The following is a 26,094-nucleotide window of genomic DNA, read 5'->3' on the forward strand; positions in this document are numbered from 1 at the left end:
CTCTGTGACCCAGTTCCAGTGTTTCCATGAACATTGCGGATGCTTTTGGTGGTGGACAGGGTGGACAGTCAGGGTGTCAGCATCAGTGAGCCTTAGCCCCCCATGACCCTGTCACCAGTTCATCTTTTTTCTTTCTCCGCCTCTACAGCTGTTCACCTGACCTGTCAGCGGTCATAATGCAGGGGTATTAGTACCGTTTGGTTTTTAGGGGCCACAAGCCAAAACCCAGAGAGTTGACATGAAATAAGGCACATGACCAAACTTATTGTGTAGTTAATTGGCAGTTTTCAGTGTGACTCTTCACAGTTAATTATCGGGTCCCGTTCAGATATTATCAACCACAGCAAGGGTTCTTTGGTATATGTCAGGTCTCAGAGGAAAGTATAGGAGAAATGTAAGTTGAATAAATTGGGACTAAGCAGAGCAGAGATACACAGTAGGATGGAGGAGGAAGACACGAACTAGTGAAGGGAAGGATGTCAGCCTCCAACAACATAAATCAAACTCAGATATGTGCAAACATGACTAAGGACTTTATTAACCAAATCATTTCCCCATAATATCCACAAATAAAAGTGATCTCTTTATATATATTCACATTGTATAATTTCATAGTGTGACAAAAATTCTCTTTTATTTTTTATTTTTTTTGGATTTCCAGCCATTCCTATTAATGTCATTTGATCAGTCGCCATGCAGTCGTCAGAAAGGTTGAAAAACATTACGATTGGTCAGCATTGGCGGTCTTGTCCGGCGTCGCTCTTCTCTTCTACTGGCTCTCCGTAGCGCTAAAAACCCCCTCGGTTTCCCAATCACAGATTTCATCACACTGCGACAATAAAATAAAAATAAATTAAGAAAGCAAAGTTCTCCTGCTGAGTGCTCCAGAGTCCTCCTCACTTTCCCTTCTTGTTTTTTTTTTTTTTTTTTTTTAGATATTTTCTGTTTTTATATAATAATAATAGTAATAATAATAATAATGACTATAACTGTCCTTGATATAAATTTAATAGTATTTTTTCTCTTTCTCAAATTTTAAATAAATCATTTTGGCAATCCTCATATTTAGTCACTTTAGAATAAAAGAATACTCAAGTAGAAAATAAAAACTGTGAGAGAAAATTCATCAGAAGAGGAGCGAGGTGTGAGAGAATGAAGTGTGAAAGCAACAGAGAAGAGCGAGAGAAGAAAGAAAGAAAGAAAGAAAGAAAGAAAGAAAGAAAGAAAGAAAGAAAGAAAGAAAGAAAGAAAAGCATCCACTTCAGACGCATGTCAGAAACGGCTCTATATACAACAGTTTCTGTTGTGGAAAACTGTCCATCCTGTGCGTGTCGTCTGTCTGCTGTCCGTCCTCCTCCAGTCTGTCTGCAGCAGTCCTGTGGTCTGAAGCAGTCCGCTGTGTCCCAGTGTTATACCAGAGTGTAAGACTTGGCATAGGGGTTGTTGCTTTGTTTCAGGTGTCCTCTGGAGTCCAGCAGTGACTCCTGGGAGGTGCTGAGCTTGACAGCCTGTGCTTGGGCTAGATCGCCCGTGGAAGGGACATCTCCCCGGACTTCACCCCGGGCCTCTCCCCTTTCCCGGACATCCCTGTGGGGGAGGGTGGAGGCAGTTCCTGGTTGCCACTGCTGTACCTCCCTGGGTGAGGGCACTTCCATTGGGGTGGGTTCCATGGGAGGTGGCCTCTTCAAGGTGCGACTCCTCTGGGGCTCCAGGCAGGTCTGGCCCATGGCTCCTCCACCTGCACCTCCTCTTGTTTCCCCTGTAGCACCAGCGCCACCTCCGCTCGCTCCTGCACCACCTGCTGCTCCTCCTCCTCCTCCACCTCCTCCACCTCCACTGCTGCTGCTGCCACTACTGCTGCTGACACCACCACCCCGGGATGGCAGAGGCACGCCGCGGTTCAACAGGAAGTCCATACGTAGGTACGGTGGCAAGTGGACCAACTCTCCTCCTAGGAGGCAAAACACAAACAGGTGAAAACATGAGGTGTAGTTATGTTACGGTCAGGACGATGGCAACATGGCCTTTCCTTTCCTCTTTTAACTTTTAAAGGTTCCATGTGTTCACTAACTAGTCAGTAGGCTGGTACTAGCCACATATTTTAAAATAGATTCTTATATTGTGTCAGGAGACTAAGCGTTGGAGGCTCAGTCACAAATATTAAGATACTTTTCATAAACCAAAGCAATTTGGTGAAAGATATTAAAATACTCTGAGGAGATGCAAGGCCCTGAGGATTTATTCTCTTTGCTTCATTGCTGTTCATTCCCTGTATTATTACACATTGTTGTTGCATGTGTTTATTTCACTGCAAATAACAACACTGAAAACGTCACTGAGCTTTAACCTTAAAAACTTTAGTTTCTGTTGAATGTCCTCAGACAGTTGTTGTATGTAAGGATGTGACGTGATTGCAAACATGATCCGACTGTTCCTTTGAGGTCAATCTGGTGCTATGGTAATATTTTCTGCTCATCCCCAGAGACAGTGTAGCAGTTCTCTCAGGTCCCCACCGTGGGTACACAGTGTGCTCTCAACAGGTCCTCCATAAACTCCGTTTATATTTGTCCTTCCCCTCGGTTTAAATTAACTGCACAGAGAGCTGAAAATCCATATTTAACTCCTATTCACAGTGTTCCATTTGAGCACCTCAGGCCTCTCTGGAATTATGATTCACACAACTATTATTTTAACGTAATACCAATCTTCCCCAAGTGTGGATCCATTTCATTTAATAGTTGCTATCAGGAAAATGTGCCGAGCATAATGTAATAGGAAGCTGAATATTACAACGTTAGCTTTGCGTGTCATGTTTTTTCCTGAGTGATGAGCTATGTCTCTGTACACACATAAAGTCTAGATTGAATTTGTCAACCGCTAGTTCTCTTTCTCTCTCTGTTCTGAAGGTTTAGTTAAATTCCTGTAAAGAGATAAACCAGGTCAGATTTGATAGATACACTGGGTTTACTACCATCGTATCTATTCTACTGAACAGATTACATATCTATCAGATCAAATTAGCCCATCACAGGATGGTGTACGGTTGCTGGAGTAACATCTGTAAGGTTTTGGTAGTAATGAAGTGTTTCCAGAGTTCAACAAGTGTCTGCATGTGTACATATTATATATATGATCTGTTGCTACAATCATTTTTCAACACATGTTCTTTCTCTCCCCCACTCTCACATGCACAAATGTCCACACTCGCTCCCTGCCGGCCCACTCAGAGCTAATGCCGGTACAGATGAGGTGGTCCCTGCAGAGTCCGTTCAACATGTGACCTTGGAGAATGGATTTCCGGGCGAGGATGAATAATTCACTGTGTTTCATAATAAGCCCTATTAGTGCCAGCGCAGATGATGAATGGCTAGGAGTGTTAATTGAATTAAATATAGATTTAAGCGTTTCTGCAAGAGCTCATTAGAAATGTAGTTTGAAAATTCATCAGCCAGTAAACTGCAGATTGTACAGTAATGGGACACTGTGTAACAAGAATACAACAGCCACTCTCTGCTAAACCATTAATCTGTGTAAGTGTCTGCTGCATCGTCAGCTCAGTCTCTTGTGTGTATTTCTATAATGTGTGTGACATTCAGGGAGACGCACACATCCAGACGTACAACATATTTACAGGACTATCATAAGATGACTGCTGCCTGGGGCGCTGTAAGTGTTGATGAACGTGGTGTAAAGGGACGCGGGCTCCTTGGATGTGCTCCTACGAGCCAATGAAGGGACAGAAGCTGTTCTCTCAGAACAGCTACAAGAGGAGAGGCTGCACATCTGCCTTTGACCTCTGGGAACGACAGATGAGGTCAGCACAGGTCGCTTGGATGTAATAGAGACAAACACGGGGTTGAAGCTCAGTCAGGCAAACTGGCCTCCACAATGAGCCTGGGTTTCAGCTCTGTAAGGTACCTTCATGGAATTAACAAGTATCGAGTCAAATGAGAAGCTTGATACCACTTTTAAATCTGTGTAAAAATATATCCAGCAGCAACACCAACGTCCACAATCGAATATAAAACCACATCTTTGTAAAAAACAGCTAAATTAACGAAATAACTCTTAACACTTAATGCTACAGAACATAATATCTGACAACTGTACTCTGCTGGAAAAGTTTACAACAGTTTGGATAAGCTTCTTTCCCATTAGCATTTTCTGAACATAAACATAAGCAACAATGTGCGGTACAACAGATCACTTAGTCCTTAAGGATCGGCGCCCCATCACTCCACCTGATGCAAGTAACATACCTGGTCATGTAACCTCAATTACAAAACAAGTTAGCATGTCATACTCAAAAACTAATTCTTACCATAGGCACAAGCACAAACACTGGCCAAAGCAGCGTTATATGTGTGTGCACTTAGGCATTTCATTAGAGCCCCAGATTTCAATTCATGTATTAATCCAGCGGTCTCTACTTATCACTGAAGTCTCTGTTAGCTGTATGCCTTCCAGAAAACCACATTCATTTTACAGCCCACTAACTCCAGAGTCAGCTGAAATACATAAGGTTTGACGCAGCTGAATAAAAACAACAGAAACGCGAAGATTCTAATGAAAATACAATACATACACATTTAGGTCTGACTCTAAAATAAATGCAACATTTTCCGCTTGAACCTCACTTTCTATACAAGTTTACATTATGTATTTTGTTCAGTATTCAGAGTGATTTCCATCGAGCCAACACAGCGTGATCCTCATGCCTGTACTCTATGTCCAGTGTAAGTGACACCAGGGTCAGAGCATTCAGTACTCCGCAACAGCAGCCTGAAAGACTGAGAGTCTGGTATTACATTGAAAGGTTTCTGTTGTAGCAGTGAGGTGCTGTTTTGTAATGAGTGACAATAGTTCCAGACAGATGGCCTTTACTTGCCCTCTCTGCTTGGTCACCTGGTGATATGAGTCTGTGTGTCCAGCACACAAACGTTCAAAACATAATGAGGCCTGAAACCTAAGAAGGAGATCTGATTGCCTCAACTCTGGTCTGTCCAAAGTGAGGATTTTACTACGGTTTCCCCTTGTGACCATACCACACATCAACATTTCTGGTGCTCGCACAGACACCTCCAACATTGCTAATTATTAGTGGCCCCTGACACACTATAACCTGACAGCTGAAGAGATAATGGATGAGTTGTGTACACGTGTCGAGGAGAATGGTGTCTGTGGTTCTGTGTGTGGTCTGCAGCCCGTCAGCGTGCTCTGCTGGACCTCGTAATTGATCCACAGTGCTGCTGGGACAAGCAAAGGGTCATGTAAGGTAAGACTACAACCTGAGAGGAGACAGCACAGTTTCCTCACTCTGCAGACGTGATGAAAGGCTTTTGAGACACACTCTTTATAGTCTTCAAATAATAAACTAAAATCTCTTACTTGCAAAAAAAGTTTTCAGTTTTCTAACAATAAAGAGCAGCCCTGGGCCGATCCCTAGGAGATGGTGCAACTCATAATCCTTGTTCACGACGTGAGATGGGCTTAGTTACTGTGTCTTAAAGTGCAGAAAAACAGCAGCTACTTCCACAGAAGGACTAGAAAAAACTAACTAATGTACCGTAAAATGGTCTGGTTTGAAGCAGTCTGAACAGGAGGCAACCTCAGGACAGAAAGGTGACTTAAGTTCAACTGAGGCAGAATTTAACTAACGCTTAACTGAGGGGGACTCCACTTACAATTAATGACTAAGTGGTATCATCTAGTTTGATTTGCAGCAGCTACAAAGTGGAATTGCCTCCTTGTGGTTTTAAGTTGCCACTACCGGTCAAGTTCTATTTCCCATCCAGGCAGATAATGTAGGAGAGTCAGTTAATATAGTTGAAGTTTTTATGAAAGTTTTACTTTAGGTATATACAGATATACAGTGTTGATCATTTTATCCTATTAGATATTTGTGTAAAATTGTCCTTTTCATATTTAGTACTATAGGTCAATGTATTTTTGATTAATGGGCGAAAATGATATTACTCTTAGAGTTGACCACCAACATCTAATCACTTCATCCAAGAGTCCAGTTAAATGCTTTTGTTAAATTTGAAAAACATAACACTCTAACTACAGAGAAAACAAAGGTTGCTGAGTACTAAAAGGAGTAATGGTGATTAAAAAAAATCTATTTCCATGTTCCAAGTGTAGTTCGATGATTTTCATTACACAATATGCTGCAAGAACGTAAAAGGAGGACGGTAAAGTACAGACGAGTTGGTGTGTAGTCCATTTCCTCACCAGGTCTGTGCGCCTTGGGCACGGCCATGTTCATGACCCTGCTGACATCCTGAGGTTTGGGTGGTGAAGCGGTAAAGCGGCAGATGCCCGACTCAGACGGTGTGCTGGAGGTCAGGCTGTCGGTGTAGTCGTTGGTCCCTGCTGTCATCTGTTCGGATGAGGTGTCGGAGATGAAGCACTCGGTGATGGTGAACTTGGCGTGGCGGAGCTGCTCCTCCATCTTGGCGTGCTCGTAGGCTCTAGCCAGCTCCTCGTAGGTGGAGGAGGCGCTCTCTGTTGACACCATGCTGCTCCGTGCACGATCTGATGATTACAGGTTGTGGTGCATATTATTGTAATGCATACTGCAGTTTGTTGCAATATACTTTTTTAAAATACAGCCCAACATTTTGAGATGTTTTTGGAGCGTTTTGTTTTTATAAAGCACTGTAGAGTGAGAGATACAAAAGCATGGGAGAAATAAAGGCAGAATGGCAGGTGTTTTAAAGCTGGATTTGTAGTCTTGATGCGTCAGCCAACAGTATGCCCCAGTTACACTTTGAAAGGATAAAACTATGGCCAACATTTGGATTGTGGAGAAGCCAGCATGAGAGACATGCAGACTTCCTTCATGCTTGACAAACTCACAAACACAACACGATTTCTTTCAAATCCCCCAACTTTAGAAAGCCTTTCAAAAAATGAAAAATAACGCTGCATGTCCATGTTGTTTCTGGACCGCAACACCTTCCTCTACCTGTATCCTGCGAGGGGCTGACACTGTAGCTGTCACTCTCTTTGTCCACAGATCCAGTGGCACGTGGCGTGGGGAGTCTCCAGTCAGTGGTCAGGGTGTGTGAGGAGCTGGTGGGGTGTGGCCGGTTCAGAGTCCACTGGCTGGCGTAGCGGCTCCGTGCTGCGGCAGGACCAGCTTTGGCAGTGCGTCTGGCAGTGGGATCTAGTAGGAACAGAGTGGGCAAAAAGTTTGTGAACAGAGCTGACATCATAAAAAAACTTACTTTAATCTCTAGGCAACATTAAGCACATGTCAGTCTGGTTCAAGCAGGTTTCCAGGGCTGAGAAATGAAGTGAAGTGAGAAGTGATGGCAAAACTGCAGTTCCTTAAAAGACCACCTGAGTATGGGTGTAAAAGTGAGTCAACCCACTTAGACCTCAATGCTAAAAAGCCCAACTACATAATAATTTACAGGCTGATGGCGACTCTATAGGGGTGAATATTTATGCAAGACTGTCATCTATACATGACAGCGTGGTGGTCTCACAGGCTGACAGTAACAGCCGTGGGCCTCAGCTCCACTCATGCTCAGCCATTCTTGAATTAGTTGTAGAGTGGAGTCAGGCAAGGCCAAGATGGCACCAGGCAGAGCACCACGCTGAGCTTCAAAACCACTGTTCAGGGCTTCAGGGTTTCAGGGCTTCATTTACCATCTGTGGTCTGACTGGATTCATTTTTCATTCAGTTGTCACAATATTAAACTGTACCATCTTGATCTGGGTTCTGGTAAAGACTCCACAACACATTCCACGAGAGCTTCCTCCCTGTAAATTAACAGACATTCTTGCTTGAATAAAAGAGTTAATCATTAATCCATTCAGTATACTGTAGATTAATGTTTGCTAGTAGGGGAAATGTATACTTGGGACATGACAGTATAAAGTGCTTGTTTTTAAAATCAAATTTTAAATTAGAATGATATTGGTCTCTCACCAAAATTTCATTTCTTAATCTCTGTCAATACCAGAATAAAATAAAAACATTTCTTTTATCACTGTACTATCAGCATTGGACTATCAAAAACCAAAACTACACAGACTGAAGCTAAGTTTGATAGGAGGAAGAGTTCCTGCTGTGTTGAAGCACAAATCAACAATTTACTCCCTCTCTCTGTTAGCACTGAACATTCCCATCAATCTCAAACTCCACCTGTCTCCACACAGACATATAAATAGCAGCACATTCAGCCTGACCCAGACAGGCTGCTGCTCCATGCTCTGATGGGCCAATTCAGAATGAGACCCTTTAGAAAAGGCCGGGATTGGATCTGTGCAGAAAAGAATGGCGCCGGTAATTGTAGTAGGTCAGACAGTAATTCTATCAGCGGGGATGGAGGGATGAAATGATGGAGGTGTTTGGCCAACAGCAGGGGAGAAAAAAAAAAAGTCTGAGTCAGCAATCTGGGTTCATGCCCCACTGGTCAGGTTAAATGAACCAATCATGTGACGGTTTGGTCGCACGTGTGTTTGACTGTGATGAACATGTTTGTGCATGAAGGTGTGCGTTGGCACAGATACTGCTCTATGCTCTGCTCTATGCATTGTATGCCTTTATATCTGTTTATATTATGCTGTGATATCTGGAAGACATTATAGTCTTGCATATTAAGAAACAGGATATAAAGTTTAAGCCACTGCATCTGCACTAGACCAACTACATGTCTATGAGCTGTAAAAATGAAAATAAATCATGTTATCTGAATGTGTACTGAACAGTTGCCTGCACAAACTCATCAAAGTACATCACTAAGTCTCCATGTGCACTCAGGCCCAAATGGCCAGTTGGAGCAGGGCAATCAGATGAGAACGTGTCAAGAAGAAGCATGGAGATCACTACTCTTCATCAGTTCTGCTTCACCGAGGCTCAAACACCAGAAGCCCGGCGGCTGCTCTAAGGCACGGCTGCTGCTTCTTCGTGATCTCTGGCTCACATGCTGTACGAGGGCCGTCTACAGTTAGACTAAGACAGGGTGGAAAAGCTATTTGCCTTGCCTGTAATTCAGATGAATGTGCAATGAAATGCTGTAATCAGTGTTTGTATTTAATTCTTTGTTACCAAAGTGGCATCCTCAGGAAGAACATTACCAGATTTATAGCTACAAAATAAGACAATTATTCAACATTGCATTATTGTTAGTAACACAGTACTGGCATTAGTATTAGTAGTAAAGGAAATAAATGTTGGGCACTGACGGTGGTGGGACTCACTGGTTCCAGGCCTAGCATCGGACACGTCCACCAGCGGTCCAGTGGCCTGGGACAGAGACTGGTAGTGGACTGTGTGCGTCACTGTGGAGGACTTCTGCTTATTGGTCTCCCCAAAGTCATTGTCGGTCAGCAGCACAGTGGACCTGTCATCTAAGAGAGGGGACACAGGAGTGAAGGAGCAAGTATCCCAGATATGGTGATAGAAAACACAATGTATCACTCTGAGCATCCTACCGATTGTCTCCATGGTGTCCCTCTCCTCGATGAGGAGCTGGGCTCTGGGGATGTCGATGTGCATTCTCAACGTCTGCTGCTGCTTGTTCACCGTGTCCGGCGTCCGCGTGTTCTTACTGGGGAGATTAATGAGAAGAATTCATTACTTTTCAGCTGTGCAATTTTACACTGCATCGCAGAAATGCTAATTCAGTTCCTCTTAAGTTGATAAGTAGCTGAAAAGGTAAGAGGGACAGCAAGAGTGCAATATATTAGATTTTTCCTGATAGGCACCGTAACTCTGGACAACACTGTGATTTATGTCCCCTGCTTAAAGGAAAGCAGTGTTCATAAATTAAAATTAAGAATACGTACCTCATCAGCATTTCTGCCAGGCTTTTGGCATCTGTGAAGTCAGCAAAGAGGTAGTTAATACCATAATAGTACAAGTCCAGGTTGATAAGCTACAGCAGTGGAAAGAGTGTACAATCAGAGACAATTCCTCTTACAAATAAGACAACTAAAGCACGTTTAACAACACACAGAGACCAGTAGAGAACTATAAAAGCGAACTTTAGCCTTTCTTTTGTGCTTAATAGAGTTTAATTTGTTCAGATGTCCTTGAGCATCAGAGGATTTTAATCCGATGGTACTCTGTTTTCTCCTCTGCTGTGTCTGTGCTTTAAGGGCGTGTTGGTGAGCGTATTTGCACACAGTCATGTTGGGTTTATACACCAGACGGGTGATTCATCCAGGAACTTGGGGATAAATCACACATTAGAGAGCAGATGATGCTTGGGCTTCATTATACAAAATACAACTGCATTTTATTTACAACCCACCTCTGAGTCTTTTGAGCCGCTGCTCCCTCCTTCTCCTCTTTAGCACCATAAGCATGATAAAAACCAGCACGGCCACCACGAGAATAGAGGTAATGGTCACCACCATCTTCAGACCTCCGCTGCCTGACATGTTGTCTGAGATGGGATCTCCTGTTTTCAGCAGGGGTGGGATGGTACCTTGAAAGAAATCAACACGACTTAGTAATTTTTGTCTAAAGGGTTGATCTAAATATTGCTCGGACTGATCGTTTCTTTTCTGAATGTACTTTTGTTTTGGGAAACATTTGTGCAAAATCTCAACAAGGATGGAAGATGCCACAGTGAGGTAAAGAAAGATGTTGAGACTTAGATTATAGATTATTTCTATCCTTAACATGTAGATAAACACATTAACTTCTATGGGATGTCTGCAGGAGATTGGGTGACCTGAACTTGGAAATAACAAATTAACTGTTAGATAAGTTTAAATTCTCCCCATCTTTACTGAGCCAGTTTGATTCGGAAAAAATATATTTCCAGTTTCCTTAAACTTTGTTCCTCATGCCTGCTGCTGTCTTTGTTTGATGGATAAACTACGTATTTTTCATAATGGTTTTTAACAGAGAAGCCTGCAGTGGTTTGAAGCTGGAGCACCAGGTTTGTAGGAGGCTGAATGTGTGCTGTTAGTCTCCAGGGTTGTGGCTCAGCAGCTGAGCTGAGCTACACTGTCAAGCTGACAACAGCATCCACACATGCTTGGCCCCGCGCGCACACACACACACACACACACACACACACACACACACACACACACACACACACACACACACACACACACACACACACACACACACACACACACACTTACTCATATCCTGACAGGCAGCTTACACATCCCAGTAAAACTCTTGAAAGGGGATGAATTAACAGTCTGGAGTGCAGCACAGAGCGCTCACCACCTCCTATCCTTCTCCACAGATTATACACTTCCTTTGTGCATGACTGACACAATCTGTAGCACAACACAAACAGAGCCACACTACGACCTGTGGAGAATCTGAACACCATCCCCATTCTCTAACTCAGCTTAGCTGCCACAATATGATTCAATTTATTTAGAGGATGTCAGGACACAAATAATCTTTAAACACATACGGTGCAGGTAGAACTGCTGAACCACACTTCATGATGCAACACTGATAACATTTTTATTCATAAGAAAAAATCCTTTTTTATGTCTTTATATTGTTTACCATTTAATATGGTTTATAATAACTGCTGCTTTTCTCCAATTACGGCTTACATCTAATTAATAAACAGAACTCTTTCTGTTGTTGTGCTGATGCGAAGCATCGTAGCACCCTAATGAAAAAAATGCTGTGAGACTGAAACACGCTCCATAACACCTATTCAAATCTGATAGGATTCAGTTTTATTCCATTCTATGGTCTTAAATGATATCAGAGTTTCGACTGTCAGTGGTGTTCCACCATGATCCAAACATCCTCAGTAACTGTGCAGGCGTTCTGTGTAATCCAAACTCACTTCCGTCAGCATTGAGAGTAGCAAAGGTGATCCTCTTTTCTGCTGAGCCGGCGCTGTTGGTGACCTTCATCTGCAGCTCGTACCAGGTCGCCTCCTGCAAGTCGTACAGGATGTAGCTCTTGGTCAGCGATGTGCGCTGGGCTGTGGTCCAAGTGGCCGAGTCCACTGCGCGGTACTCCAGGATGAAGGAGGTGATTGGACAGCCACCGTTGTTCCAGCCGACCAGGTTGAGTCTGGCCCTGGTGGAGTTGATGCTGGTGAAGAGTTCATGTTCTTTGGCAAACTGTGGTTCTGAGAAAAGATAGACAGAAAGTTGAAGCTGCGACTTCAAAACGATCACAAAGACTATCAGGTCAAAAAAGGAAATACATGTAAAATGACTCTCTTGGCTTATGAGCTTCTTAAATCAATAGAAATGTAATCTTGACCTAGCTCGGAAAAATAAAATATTCCCTTATCTGAGTCTCTCTCTAGAGTTACAACTGTGGGTATATGAGTGTGGCTCCCAAACAAAGTTGCTTTGATTGATCATAGTTATTATCACAGCCGTGCATTTTTGCCTCATTCTGAGGCTCACAACTCAAAACTTACTAAACTAATTCAGCTCTCCTTACCTTTCCCGTGGGTCTTAGCTTCAATGATCTCACTGATACGCCCCGGCCCCACTGCATTCTGGGCTGTGAGGGTGAATTTGTACCAGGTGCCGCACTTTAGATTCTCCAAACGGTAAGAACGCTCACTGGGGCTGATGGGAAAACTGCCCCACTGCTCACTGTTGTCTTCTGAGTACTGCAGGATGTAACCTGTGGGGAGGACAGTGAGGTCAACAAATGAGTCGTCTTTCCTATAACACAGACAAAGAATTTAGTTTATTGCTTAAAATGTGCTTAAAACACACAAGAATTTATGAAAAATTATTTTTTAATATTACAATAACGTTTATGATTATAATATACAACTATAAGAAGGGGGTATGAAATGAGGGAACATCCTTGCTTAATAAGCAAGTTTTTGTGAAAAAAAATATATATATATACATATATATATACACTGAAAACATTTCAGAAAAGAAATGATACATAGAAATAAAAACAAAAAAAATAAAAATAAACTTTAAACCACATTAGTGTGTGCAATGCTTAACTAATACTAATATAAGCCCTGGTTGGTTTTATTATGACACTCTGATAGGGTTTCAGGTTGACACATCATGATTTACTATTTTCCCATTTTAATATCAATATCAATTTTCCAATGTGTCAGATTGTGAAAACATCATCAAAATTCATCAAGATATACTACTGTTTAAACAGGGCTATATAGATGTAGGATATAAATGTTCATATAAATGTGACACTATTTTTCCTTTGTTTTCCTTTTACAGGAACTACACTGTGAATAAAGACACAATAATTCATTCATGAATTTTGTGGTGACAGTCATCCCTTGAGCATGCTGCCAGCAGGGCAACAAATAGACAATGCTCAGCTCAGGTAATGATGATGACGCTGTAAGCAGGGAAGCAAAATAAACATCACAGAGCTTCTACAGTGACTACAGTTCAGAGACAGGAACAGCTTTATTAGGAGCAATGATAAATCACCACAAGTAATCTCAGTGTGATTGTGCTTTCTTTAAGATGGAATGCTTTAATCTTTCACTTAAACACACCCAGTCTTCCCTGCTGCTTTTTAATCTACCTTTTGGGTCTCGGGTATTGTGCTGTACCAGCCGATAATGAGATGCTAGCACAAGAACAGCGGCGATCGACCGCAGTCAAGCAGGAGGTGACATTGGCTATCACAAACAGCTCAAGGGAGGTGATTGCTCTCATATAATGGATAATGTATGTAGTTAGCGTGGGTGCGTACGTCCCATTTAACTGTGATGAAAGTGTCCACTTTGCCGTTGCAGTGGCTGGATGTGCATGTGTGACAGGCTCACCTCTGATGGAGCTCCCTCCGTTGTCTCCAGGTATCCAGGACAGTGTGATTGATGTGGTGGTAGTCTTAGTAACTGTGAGGCGTGGCTGGTCAGGGGGGACTGTGGATGTGAGGACAAACAAAAAGGTCATTGCACGGTTGGTATTTGTTTTATACCGTGTATTTCCTCCTTGTCAAGGTTCACTTCAGACACTTGGACTGCACTCTTGTCCATATACATGGTTTACTGTGTTGTTTTCTTTTTTTTCTATAGTTAATAAAGAGCTTAGAAATATGATTAAATCCCTGCAGCGGATCAAGCTTAAAAATGACTATGGTTATTGTTATGAAGAAATACTGTACCCAGTGCATATTTGCGTATAATCATTTTCCATGTTATTTTAGATATTGATAGAGACGTATCTCTAGAACAACGAATACTTGCCTTGGACCTGCAGGTTAAGTGTGATCTCATCTGAACCCCAGTTGTTGCTGGCCACACAGCTATAGTTCCCAGAATCCTCTGCTTTCACGGTACGGATGATGAAGCTGCCGTTGCCATGGACACTACGTCGGCCATCCACCAGGACTGGTGTAGGTGTCCCATTGGTGCTGGAAAAATAAAACAAACAAACAGGGAAATATATGTGAAGGTTTTGTATCTTCAGTGATGATGATGCTGATGATGATTACTACATGATTGTTTGCTGTGGCTTACCTTCCCTTGAGCCACTTGATGGTAGGAGGAGGGTCACCAACAGCCTTGCACGGCAAAACAATGTCCTTCATCCAAGGTGTGGTGACTGTACCGTTGAATGTCAGGATCCTGGCTGGAGCTAAAAGCAGCACAAACAGGTTCAGTGAGTTCCTTATAAGCAAAGACTTTATGAGATTTCAGTATCAATATTGAGGCAATCATTGCAAATCTATTACAGTCTGGGAACATATCTATTTAACAGAAAGTGCTGGAGAAGAGTTAGGATGTTGCACCTTTGGCAAGAGGCTCCACTGTGATCTTCTCACTGTTGTTGCCGTGACCTGCAGCAGTCACAGCCACCACCCAAATACTGTACTGCCTGTTCCGAGCCAAGTTTGGGATCCTGTAGAAATAGGCATCGGGAGACGCCTCGAACTCACTCATCACCTGTAAAACGGAGACAGAGAAAGGATTAATGTATCATTGGGAAGCAGCAGTGTCCAGAGTTGCAGAGGTGGAGATTTTTATGTGATGCAGGTCACAGCTGACAGACTGATAAATTTGAAGAAGACCATGAAAATCTTGTGGTATACAAATACTATTACCATCGGATGCAGGTTCGAGCAGAAGACAATGTATTTCCTGATGATGCCATTGAGTTTGAGTGGAGGCAGCCAGGAGACAAACACTACGGAGCTGCTGGAGGCTGCAGCCTTCACTCCTGCTGGAGGACCAGGAACTATGGAGGAAATGATTACATCGAAACTTTTAGTGTCTGCCCGATATAAAATATAGCAGTACAAATTTGTGACATCAGATTCTCATACCATCCTCTTTAGTGCGGACATAGATCTGTTCACTGCGGACACCATCTCCAGCATTTGTGAAGGCTAGGACCTGGATGCTGTAGTTGGTGTACTTCTCCAAGCCATCCAGCTCCAGGGAAGGCTGACTGGTCGTCACATTTCTAATTTCTCCCAGTTCTGACAGGGAAGAGGAGACATCTAAATAAGTCTGGATATCAAACGGGGTTAGTAACGAACAGTGCGTTCAGCAAAGAGAAGTTATAAAAGCACAAGATGATGGTTAATGCTCGACTGTACAATGAAGCATTTTAACCCAACAAAGCAGGTGCTATGGGATTTTACTCTCTGCTTCCTACTCCTCTCCTCTCCTCTCTTTATGCCCTGTCACTCAGAGCTGAAGCATTGAGCCTGGTTGGGGTTATTGCATTGTGAATTATTGATGGAGACCAGCCAGGCTGCAGGTTGGATCACTGCTATAGTGCTACACAGTCGGAGGAAAAATAACCGCAAATATTCCCCCTGTGCATTTCCACTGCTCATCAGCACTAGAAAGTAATCATCTTATGTAATGCAACTCATATAGTTTGATGTTTACCAAATATGTGCATAAGCTTATATGGCCCAATAAGACAAGTTGATTCTGCAATTAAAAACCCATCAATACTTTAAGTGCCAAATAGGCTGCTGTTAAGCCTTGAAATATGTTACCAGTGTCTCATGCTGTAAACTTCAAACAGGATGAGTCACATACAATTTAATTCAAAGAGTTGTGAATCAGCTACAATTTTCCCTTTGTGTTGGTCATTTATTAGGAAATATCTGTTTATTAAAACAAAAAATCCACACACAAAAGTATAACAAAACAAAGCAACAATATAATTCTAAATTGGCCATAGATGTACATGGGAGTGTGAATGGTTGTCTGTCTGTCTGTGTTAGTGCTGTGATAGACTGGAGACCCATCCAGGGTGTATTCCGACTCGAGTCTCTCCATGAGGGGAACATATTACATATTGCATTATCACAAAAGCATAGCTTCCCCTAGTGGATGGATGAACAAGCAACAGCAACAAAATAGAGCATTAATGATAAATGAGCATTAAATAGCATCGTTTAACAAGTAATATCAGTGTCTGTCTGTTAATACCTCCATCTGGCAGGTTGGCCCAGTAGATGACTCTGTAGCCCTGCAGGTTTCCATTGAGAGCATCTCTGGGCAGAGGCATCCAGGACAGTGAGATGACCTCTGGAGACTTGGCCACGGCCAGGACATTTTCAGGAGGCCTCGATGGCACTAACACAGAGAAGGGAGGGGGAAAGGTATTGGAGAGGAGGCTTAATGGAGGACTTTTTGAGTGGCAATAGCAGCGATTATCCAGCCGAGTACAGTGATCACAGCAATTTACCGAGAACCCAAAATGAGTTACCTACAAAAGACTGGCATCAAATATTAATTCAAGAAGCTCAGTTTAAATTGTGTATCATTTTTAATCAATAGCCAATACTATAAATAAAATAAACACATTCTTTTGGGAAATCTTTATGTAAACTCAACAGAAGCAACCTCACTAAAAGGTATAGTTTAATTCTAACAATGTTTTAATGGTTCCTCACATTTAACCACAGTTGCTGTCTGTGATTGTTCCAAATGAAAAGTTCCATGAAGTTCAAAATATCAATGAGAACAAATCAAAGACGTCTTTGCATACACTACATAAATTATAGTTAAGAGTTTTACATTAATAATTTAAAAATGAATAATAGATTGGATTTGATTGGATTAGATAGAGATTTTAGTAATCCCATGGGCTCTAAACTGAATGTAAAAAGAGAAAGCACACAAAAATTTTATTTGGAGAATCTGTATTTAAATCCATTGAACTTCCATGGCATGAAATGTACCAATATGATGCACTGTAGTTCAGAAAATGTCCAGGAGATGGAAACCTTTTCACAAGAATATGTTGGTGCTTTCTGAGGCCTACTGCATCTAAAGGGCCCCAGAACAAGTGCATTCATTTCAAAGTAGCAACCTAAACTGCACATAGCGTATTACAAACATACTGCATATATGTACATTTAACAGATTTGAGCCGCCCACATCCACTGCTTACCGTCCTCCAGTGTCTTGGTGACCACTTGCTGTGAAGACGGCCCAGTGCCTGCTCTGTTTGCAGCCTGCACCACCACACTGTACTGAGTGAACTTCTTCAGGTTGTCCAGCACGATGCTCTCTGTGGTGTCTCCTGTGGTGTCCACACTGATGATGGTAAACTGGTGGCTCCCACCAGGGCTGTACTCTCTGTAGCCCACTTGGTAGCCACGGATCACACCGTTCTGAAGGTGTTTGTGGGGTGGCTGAAAAATGGGGATTAGCACAGGAAACATGGTCAGAGTATCGTCTATCTTCTGTCAGCTCTATGTATTTAAAACAAACCAGAACCAGATATATGACTGATATACCATATACACTGAGATATATTTTAAATGGAACTTCAATTGAATAAGCATGCTAATTTCTCTGTTTCTGACCCCTGTCATTTATCCTATATAACAGTCTACTTTAATATATCTTGTTAATAATGGTTTCAATGCCTTGGATCATCATGTGACATTTAAAAGTTTGGACTCTACCTTCCAGGAAACTTTGATGGTCTGTGGGGAGGTGGGCTCCAGAGTGACATCTTGAGGAGGGCCATCAGGGGCTGTAAATGAACCGTATAATTCAGCATTACTACCACTGTGCTTAAAATGGAAGAGATGACCCACCATAAAGATGGTTCAGATTCTCTAGATGGCGCCGTTGAGCTGAGAATTTATTTCCCCTCATGCTTTTGCCTTTTCGGGAGCCTTGCAGATGGTTTCACCTCAACTTAATAATAATTAAAAAAAAAAAAAAAATGGAATGTCATCAACTTTAACCTTAAATAATTTGACACCAGAAGATTATTACTTTATTTTAGCAATGAATTTGATAAAATGGTCCATTTGAATGTGCTTGAATGCCTGCGGTCAGACCATTACAGGAAATGAAAGATAAGCGAACACCAGATAGCGCTGCAACGGCGAACTGATCACATATCAAACATGATGGCCAGATAATAATCATGTCAGAGGTGACTCAACAGGTACATGGGCCGGGAGGAAACAGACTATATGTGAAGAATTTCTTTTTAGACTTTTATTTACTGTAGAGTTGTTTATTAAGTGAGTAAAGGAGTAAAGGGATAAAACAACTTACAATGACAATGTTAAGTCCTATCAGCACACAGGTGAGCAAAATGATTTAATCAGTTTACATGTGTCAATGTTATGATCAATATAATTTATGTCGTTTCTACCTTTGAGTTGCTGAAGACCGCTGCAAATTGTTACATGCTGAGTGTTTCTGTAACTCCATTCTGTGTGCTTTTAATTGCTGCCATTCTCCCATGCTTCAGGAGGTGATGCCACTTTCATCAAGGGAATTTAATAAAGGAACATAAATTCATTTGCCAAGTGGACCATTCTGGACTATAGCTGCGTTGCCAATGTCTAGTCGAACTTGAGAGAGAGTTGCTTTTTTTTTTATGTACCTAACAGGGCCAGGTAATTTTGTGCTTACCAAATAGGAAGCCATATACGCAAAGTGCTTGGCATTCAAGCTGCAATCATCAACCCAATACTACAAGAGAGGTCTGTTTTGGGTTAGTTTTTAAGTTTAGATTATTTTTGATTAAGGTTGTTGTTCAGCTAGCTGTTTTCACTGTAAATAAAACACATTTTCAGGCTTCCTTTTGGTTTCTTAGATTTTTCATTGCTGGCTAAATTTTGATTAACCCCTAGTCAATTGGGGAACGTAACACAAATCTGTGTATGAGACCACGGAGGAGGAATTTGCACAGGACTGTGTCAGAGCACAACATAGCAGTCCTTAGAGGCTCACTGACCTGCTTCGTCAGTGGTGATGGTGAGCTCATTGCTGGGGTTGCTGTTGCCAATGATGTTCTTGGCAACCATGCGGATGTTGTACGTGGAGGAAGGATGGAGGTCAATAATAGTGGCCTGGTTGAGCTGTGGTGACACATCTTTGGTAACCTGTGCTGATAGCCAAGAAGCTAGAGGAAAAGAACCAGGACAAATTGAATAGTTAGCAATGGATAGCAACACACTTCAGGATTTAGCTTTAGCTCCATGTCTACCTGATTTGTTCTTGCACTCAATATCATATCCTGTGATGGGGCTGTTGCCATCAAAGCCCATTGTCCAGCGCAGAGCTATGGTTCGATCTTTAACCTCCCGGATTTCCACCTCTGGAGGGTCGGGAGGTTCTGAGGAAACGCGAACACAACAGAAAGGTAATCTTAAAACATAACTGCATGGCAGGCAGACAAGGCTAATGTCTTGGTTTTACTCTGTGATTTCCCCAGTGAGAGACAGGATAAAGATCAGGAGTCACACTGTGCAGCAGGTAAATTAATAAATGAGTGAAACCTTCACTACTCCCTGCTTTCTTCCAGAGTGGTGGAATAAAAAAAAAGCCAAGCCGAGTTTGAGTTGAGGCTTACCTTGCACTGTCAGCTGTATGATGCCCCGGTCCTCACCAAAGGAGTTGATAGCATGACAGGAGAAGAACCCAGAGTCCTCACGAACTGTTGGCATAATCTACAGAGAAACAGACTATACTCAAGGCTCACAATAAGTAAGAAATCTAAAATATTGTTTCATTACAAGTGATCCTTCCAAATTAAGAAGGAAGGATAGTGCACTCAACACTTTGATCCTTTACTCTGAGATGAAGTAACGACAGAGACACCATGTGAGACACTTAACTACTACATTATCTCTTGGCACATATTCCATGAATTTACAACTTTACATATGTACTCATACTGTGTTTTAACCACCATTAAATTGAACTGGACGGTTCCTCTTTAATATTTCATATGCTACTTTCAGATTTTAATATTATGTGAATGTATTCTAGGCTGAATTTTCTCTGCCCTGCCTCCCCGATTCTATCTCCTTCTCTGCTTTCCATCTGTCTGTGTAGATAAAAATGACTGAAGGCTGGCGAGCTCCCCGAAGATTCATAATGCTTTCGATTTACAGTGAAACCGAGCGCTCACCACCAGAGTAGAGACGACTTCGTCGGCCACCTCTTTGACAGTGACTACATATCGGCTGGTCTCTGGGTTGATGATGCGCTCCTCTTTCTCCCAGCGCACCATGATGGGCTTCTCCCCGTGAGCTATGCAGCTCATCCTCTTCTCCTCACCCTGTGTGGCCAGAGTGGTGTTGGGATAGGAGGTGATCATGGCTGGGACTGGATGGACATGACAAACAGGGACAGAGAGAGCAAAGATGTTGAGAATGAGTAAAAATGAAAAGAAAATGACATTGGTTAATTATTAGTCATATCAGAAGTGTAATTGGCACACATTTACATTAATATTTTCCAAAACCGCACTCTATTTTTTGTCATACTCTGAGGAAATTCTGTTTCTGTTTTTCTCTGAAAATTATGACAACCGCTTAAAGACTCCAGGGAGCATCATGAACTCGTGTTTGAGTCTACCTGTCTCCCTCAATACTTTGAGATTGCAAAGCAGCCCTTCAGGTAAGCCTGCGCCTACTTTGATAATGACAGCAAACGGTAACGTGCTGCTTTCAAAAGATGAGGGAGAGGAACAGAGAAAAAAGAGGTGACTCCTAACTGAACTCCCATCGGTCTGAGTGTGGAGCCGTCTGGTTCTATGCCGTAACCACACAGCAGCCTCATTAGCAACACATCTAGCCCGTGCGCAAGAGTGTGTCTTTCGGCAGAACGAGTATATGTTGTGAACGACTCTCACCCGCAGTGTGTACTCACGCTATTCTCGTACTCACACTTTGTTTAATTCTTTTTCTCTCTACATGAAGCTGTCTCCCCATCACAGCACTCACAGAGACTTTCATGTGCTATTCACTGCATAATGATCTCTAAAGTGTGGAAGTGAATGGATTACACCGTATTAACTTCTGCAGTTTGAGCAGACTGAATGAATATGTTAATCTTCATCAATGTGGACATTATCTCAGGTATTATTACATGCCTTGTAATGCAGTTAATTCAGCTTCAAACTATCTGATTGCCACTCGTGTAAGAGCTTCTAATCTTAAGGCTATCTCTGTGAGTCAAGGCACATTTTTTGGGCAAAAACAATTGTTGGAGTCCTTTTTTAGAGCACCACGCTGGGATTATAATGTCCTTCTTATGGTTTGTAATTTTTTCTTAGGGAAAATAAAACACAAGCATAAGCAGCCAATTTTGGAAATGAATGGTTATATTGAATAGTAGTGCATAAACAGATACAAAAAGTCAGTATTTACTCTTCTTTTGGAATCCTGATGGAAATGTTTGGCCCTTCTTGCTACACGTCAGCTAAAGATCTCTGGCTAGGAACTAACTCTGTTGGTTTCCGGTCTAATAAATAAAGGGAACATAGTGGGTTCACAACCAAAACAATAAGCTGAAAGATGCTATAAAGCCATGCAGAGCTGAATGGAAACTTCAGAGTTTGTGAATAATCTTGGGCAGCTGTAGAAAGGATTCAGTTGCATTGGACAGAATATGGCATTTATTGTAAGTTTTTTGGTATCTGTAGTGTAAACATGCTGTAGGGAGCAGTGTGTCACTGAACCAAACAGTAAGGGCAGCTACATGTGGCAAATACTTAGCGTAGTAGGTTTGGGGGCCTTCTCTTCTGAGAGAAGATATGCAATTTGTGTGTTTCAGTCAGTGTGCGGATGTCTGTACCTTCTCCCGTGTAACATGTCTGTGTGCATGACTGTTTTACTGTGCGTGCATATGTAAGGAAGTGTGCGAATGAGAGCGGCTGTGTCTAGGGGAGCTAAGTGGGCGAGCGCAGAGAGCAGAAAAGACTTGTGCTCATGACACATCTCAGCCACGGTACACGATGGAGGAGAGAGGGAGAGCATGTACCCCTGCAGCGCTAACTATGATCCCTCGCTCTCTCCCCCGCTCTCTCACTCCATCTCCCTCCTCAGGCTCCCACCAGGACAGCGATGATTTAATGATGAGAGAGACCACTTTGATTATTCACACACAGCAGACAAGTCCGCTGGCCGTGCTGTTGTCTCACACGGGCAAGCACACGCTTTCAAACATATACAGACACACATTCACATTCAGAGACGCACAAGTCGAGACAGAAACAGAGATTCTGGCCTTGTACACGCATCCATCTTTACACACTGTTAAGGAATGGAAAAGGGATGCATGTTCACAAAAGCAGAACCAAAGACACACATACGCCACAATAAACACTGTGTAGCAATAGATACATGCCCCCCACATGTAGAGGTTTCCCCTGGGTTAAACAGCTGTAGATAACTTATCTACAGCTGGGGCTCTATAAAAGCACTGGTCTGGTCCACTTTGACTGAGCACCAGAAAGGTTAGACCATCACAAGTCAATTAAAGTACTTTAAGTTATAATGAATCATTTCTCATACTGTACTTGTGTGAATGGCCTGTTTGAATCATGCTCATGGTGTTAAACTATTTCTTTTCAATCATTATCTATCATTCAGCAGTGCATGTGCTATAGTCTGACCAATTTCCGGCGGCATTTGAAACTTTATACAAGGCAAAACAGGCACACAGAAAGGGGCTAGTGGCTGCAAGACAAGAGGCCGTGAAATGTAGAAAAGACAGAGAGCCTTTGGTGGGTGAACCTAAACTTTAAGGGTAACACAATTTCCCCAAATGTTTTCCACAATGAAACACTGTCCATGTGGTTTGTAGCATTTTAACCACCTTAGAATGGAAGTGCAGCATTTCATTGTGGCCTTCAACCAACCCCAACTCTACAGATGCATGTTTGCCAATATCAAGAGATAGACAGGCAACCGTGGCCTGGAACATCCCTTAGCAACCAAATATTAGCAACGAAGCAATGAGCAAAGCGTGAATAGTTTTACATTACATCTTGCAAGATTTGAGACATCACATGACAATCACTCTTGCCAATTTCAGGTTCTGTGTTTTTGGGTATTTTTTTAATCTGTCAAGTTCCTCAGCCAACAGTAGTTGTGTGTCCTGTTCAACCTCTCCTACTTGGTTATATCTTTTGTTGATCAGATTGGTTGAAGTTAGCCCATGATAGATGGCGAAAGGTGCATCGGCCAAGTATTTCTTGGCTTTTTCAAACTGTTTCAGAGATTACTTCCTAAATGGATCAATCCATATGGAGAAAGAAATGTTGATATCGGATTTAATTATGATAATTAAATATCTGGCAGTAAAATCAGCCACGATTTCTAGTTTGTATCTTTTAGATTCAAACTGAAAGTTAACGAGCTACACACACACACACACACACAAATAAACCCATACACACAGACTCCTTCAACATGTCTCTCTGTCTTTTTTTCTCACAGTACATTTCCCTCTTTGAAGCAGCCAGCAACAAACGGAAGGAGGGAGCAGCTTGCATTTGTTTGTGCGTCAGTGTACGGACGTGTACGTAAGTCTGTGCGCATTTGTGTGTGTCAGACTTGGGACTGCCAACGTTTAAACCTCATCTCTTATTCACTTGCAGCCCCTCCCTCTCCCTCGCTCCCCACACCATCATTCCCCTACCCACTGCCCCCGCGCAGGAAATCGCTGATTTATTTTGCATAGCAACTATGAATTTTAAGTGAGTCCTATTAACAGAGTCTCCTCAGCTCCTTCTCTAAATGTTATTGCTCCTTAACAGGGGCTATTTTCTCCACCTAAATCTGAGGCCTTGGCAGAGCAAGTTTACATCAACGAAGATCATGTTTACTCATCAGAAGAGCTTTAGAAAGTGCTCACAATGAGCCTGTATATGTGTGTAAAGCTCCTGTGTGAAATAACAATGATACATTTATGTTTGTAAGACCGAACAGATGACTGTCTGCACAGGAATGTGTACAGTATGTTCCTGTCTATGAATAGGCTTATATGAATATGTCCGTGTGTAGTTGGAAATAGCACATCCGTCTTTAACCTTGTATCAGTGTTTGTGCATGTGTGTGAATAAAGCAAGTCGACTGCAGTGCTTAAAATGTTCTACAATCTCCAGTGATCGTGGTTGTGCTTCAGTGCCCAAGCTAAGGTGAGGCCTCTCACTCGCTTCCTCTCTCATCTCTATGCATCTACCGTGCAGCACTCGCAGGGCCCCAGGCTAAACCTATTCTTTTTGATAGCCTGTAATTGCTCGGTTGATGTATATTTTTTAATATCCAGCAATATTACAGGGGCCTGGCAATAAAACACGGACAGGCAGAGGAGAAAGTGTGAGTGGGAAGAGGGGAGACAGGGGAGAAAGAGAAAACCGTGAGGCTAGAAAGGGGAGGGAAAGAGAGGAAATAAAGACAGCAAAGTCTAGAAAGGGAATAAATGAAGGTGCAAAGATAGAAGGAGAAGTAAAAGGAAGCGGACCACTTCAGATCCTTTGTCAGTGTTGTCAGGTTCTCCTCATTGTGTCAGACTTTCTGTCACAGAACCTAGTAGAAGGTAAATGCTGTATATTAAAACCGTATGCACAACTTGAGTGGCCACATTATCCTTGCGAGGCAGCTGGATTGTTATGAGAGTGTGAGAAGTTCATGAGATAATGCAAACTTCAAGGTAGCTCACTGTATCATGTGTGGAACTACGACTTACAGTGACAACGGTGAGAAGAACTTTTGCTCAAAGTAAAAATGCTGTGCACTTCTTAAAAATGTCCATTCAAAGTTACAAAGGCATGAATTGTAAACTGGCTGCCAGCTTTCAAATCTCCCCAGACAGCGGATTGTTGTGTTCCCTCGTTGCTTAAAGTAAACTTGTGATAGACGACAATAGCAGATTTGCCCAATCACCACTTCTTTTGAAAATGGCAGCCCCTTCCCCTATGGTTTCTATGGATGACAGACAAGGTCTGTCAGCTTAGTCTCTACAACATCTTCTGTATAAAAACCGGCACTTCTTAATGTAGTCACCTTGGAGGCAAATAATAATAACTAGAAAAAATGCTGTTTCTAGAGAATGTAACTTGTAACTAGTTAATAGGAGATTAATCATTTAATAAATTTATTAAAGTTTCAAGCAAAAATGCCAAAACTGCTGGTACACCTGGAAGATTTTAACAAAGATAATTGTGGCAGATGTACCTTGAATTATTTCTTTGTCAGTTTTAAAACACTGGACCATTTAAATGTGGTTTTGAAATATGATGTATTAGTCAAATATCAATCAGATATAAACAATCTAGTCAGCAGTGCGATCTGTGATGGGAACTAAGTGAATGTTTCGTTGGCTGCGTTGCAGATTTAGACACTTCCATGAAGTACAGATGGAAGCAAATGAATGAGTGTTTAAAATAAAATAAATACTGTTAAATACTGTTTTGTAAATTTAGTTTGTAATCTCAGTGCTGAATGTCTAAGAAACAAAGACAGGCTGAGAGCGCAAATAAAACTGAGACACATGCAGACTGCTCTTTTCTTAAGCTGCACGTCGGCTTGTAATTGAGGTATTGACGGATTTAAATGAGGCAGAAATGCACTCAAGAGTTCTAACGCTGCCACTCACACACACACGCTGCATTCAAGCAGAATGCCCACAACGCACCACGCATGGATGCACAACCACACACATAACACAATATGCCTTCGTTATACATAAAAATAAATGCAATGTTTATGAAATGTGTAATCACACACAGGAACACACAGCAACAGACATAATGGTGTTAGTAAATATGACTACAGTTGCTCAGTGTTTATGTGTGTGCTTGTGTGTAATTACACACCATAAAAGCACTCATGCGAGTAAGTACGCATTTGAGAAAGCATCTTGAGTGTATGAGTAGAGTTTGGGG

General features: G+C 42.1%; 1 protein-coding gene across 4 annotated transcripts in view; it reads right to left on the bottom strand.

The window, feature by feature from the left end:
• Positions 1 to 512: 512 nt before the first annotated feature.
• dscamb (Down syndrome cell adhesion molecule b) overlaps positions 513 to 26,094 on the bottom strand; it is a 113,708-nt gene continuing 88,126 nt past the window's right edge. The window contains exons 12-33 of one of the 4 annotated variants that reach the window (XM_047594824.1): positions 20,329 to 20,525; positions 19,768 to 19,864; positions 19,402 to 19,530; positions 19,150 to 19,317; positions 17,855 to 17,925; positions 17,335 to 17,578; positions 16,368 to 16,514; positions 15,242 to 15,397; positions 15,014 to 15,153; positions 14,708 to 14,861; positions 14,436 to 14,553; positions 14,163 to 14,329; positions 13,740 to 13,838; positions 12,410 to 12,598; positions 11,796 to 12,086; positions 10,272 to 10,448; positions 9,805 to 9,835; positions 9,451 to 9,566; positions 9,202 to 9,366; positions 6,971 to 7,171; positions 6,235 to 6,537; positions 513 to 1,951 (exon numbers count right to left, since the gene is read on the bottom strand). In XM_047594824.1, the coding sequence (XP_047450780.1) occupies positions 1,410 to 1,951; positions 6,235 to 6,537; positions 6,971 to 7,171; positions 9,202 to 9,366; positions 9,451 to 9,566; positions 9,805 to 9,835; positions 10,272 to 10,448; positions 11,796 to 12,086; positions 12,410 to 12,598; positions 13,740 to 13,838; positions 14,163 to 14,329; positions 14,436 to 14,553; positions 14,708 to 14,861; positions 15,014 to 15,153; positions 15,242 to 15,397; positions 16,368 to 16,514; positions 17,335 to 17,578; positions 17,855 to 17,925; positions 19,150 to 19,317; positions 19,402 to 19,530; positions 19,768 to 19,864; positions 20,329 to 20,525 (3,902 nt within the window). In that variant the 3' untranslated portion in view covers positions 513 to 1,409. The remainder of the gene's footprint in view (positions 1,952 to 6,234; positions 6,538 to 6,970; positions 7,172 to 9,201; positions 9,367 to 9,450; positions 9,567 to 9,804; positions 9,836 to 10,271; positions 10,449 to 11,795; positions 12,087 to 12,409; positions 12,599 to 13,739; positions 13,839 to 14,162; positions 14,330 to 14,435; positions 14,554 to 14,707; positions 14,862 to 15,013; positions 15,154 to 15,241; positions 15,398 to 16,367; positions 16,515 to 17,334; positions 17,579 to 17,854; positions 17,926 to 19,149; positions 19,318 to 19,401; positions 19,531 to 19,767; positions 19,865 to 20,328; positions 20,526 to 26,094) is intronic. The other 3 variants (XM_047594825.1, XM_047594826.1, XM_047594827.1) reach the window with 3 other exon arrangements.

This window comes from Mugil cephalus, chromosome 9 (genome assembly GCF_022458985.1).
Source record: "Mugil cephalus isolate CIBA_MC_2020 chromosome 9, CIBA_Mcephalus_1.1, whole genome shotgun sequence".
NCBI lineage: Eukaryota > Metazoa > Chordata > Actinopteri > Mugiliformes > Mugilidae > Mugil > Mugil cephalus.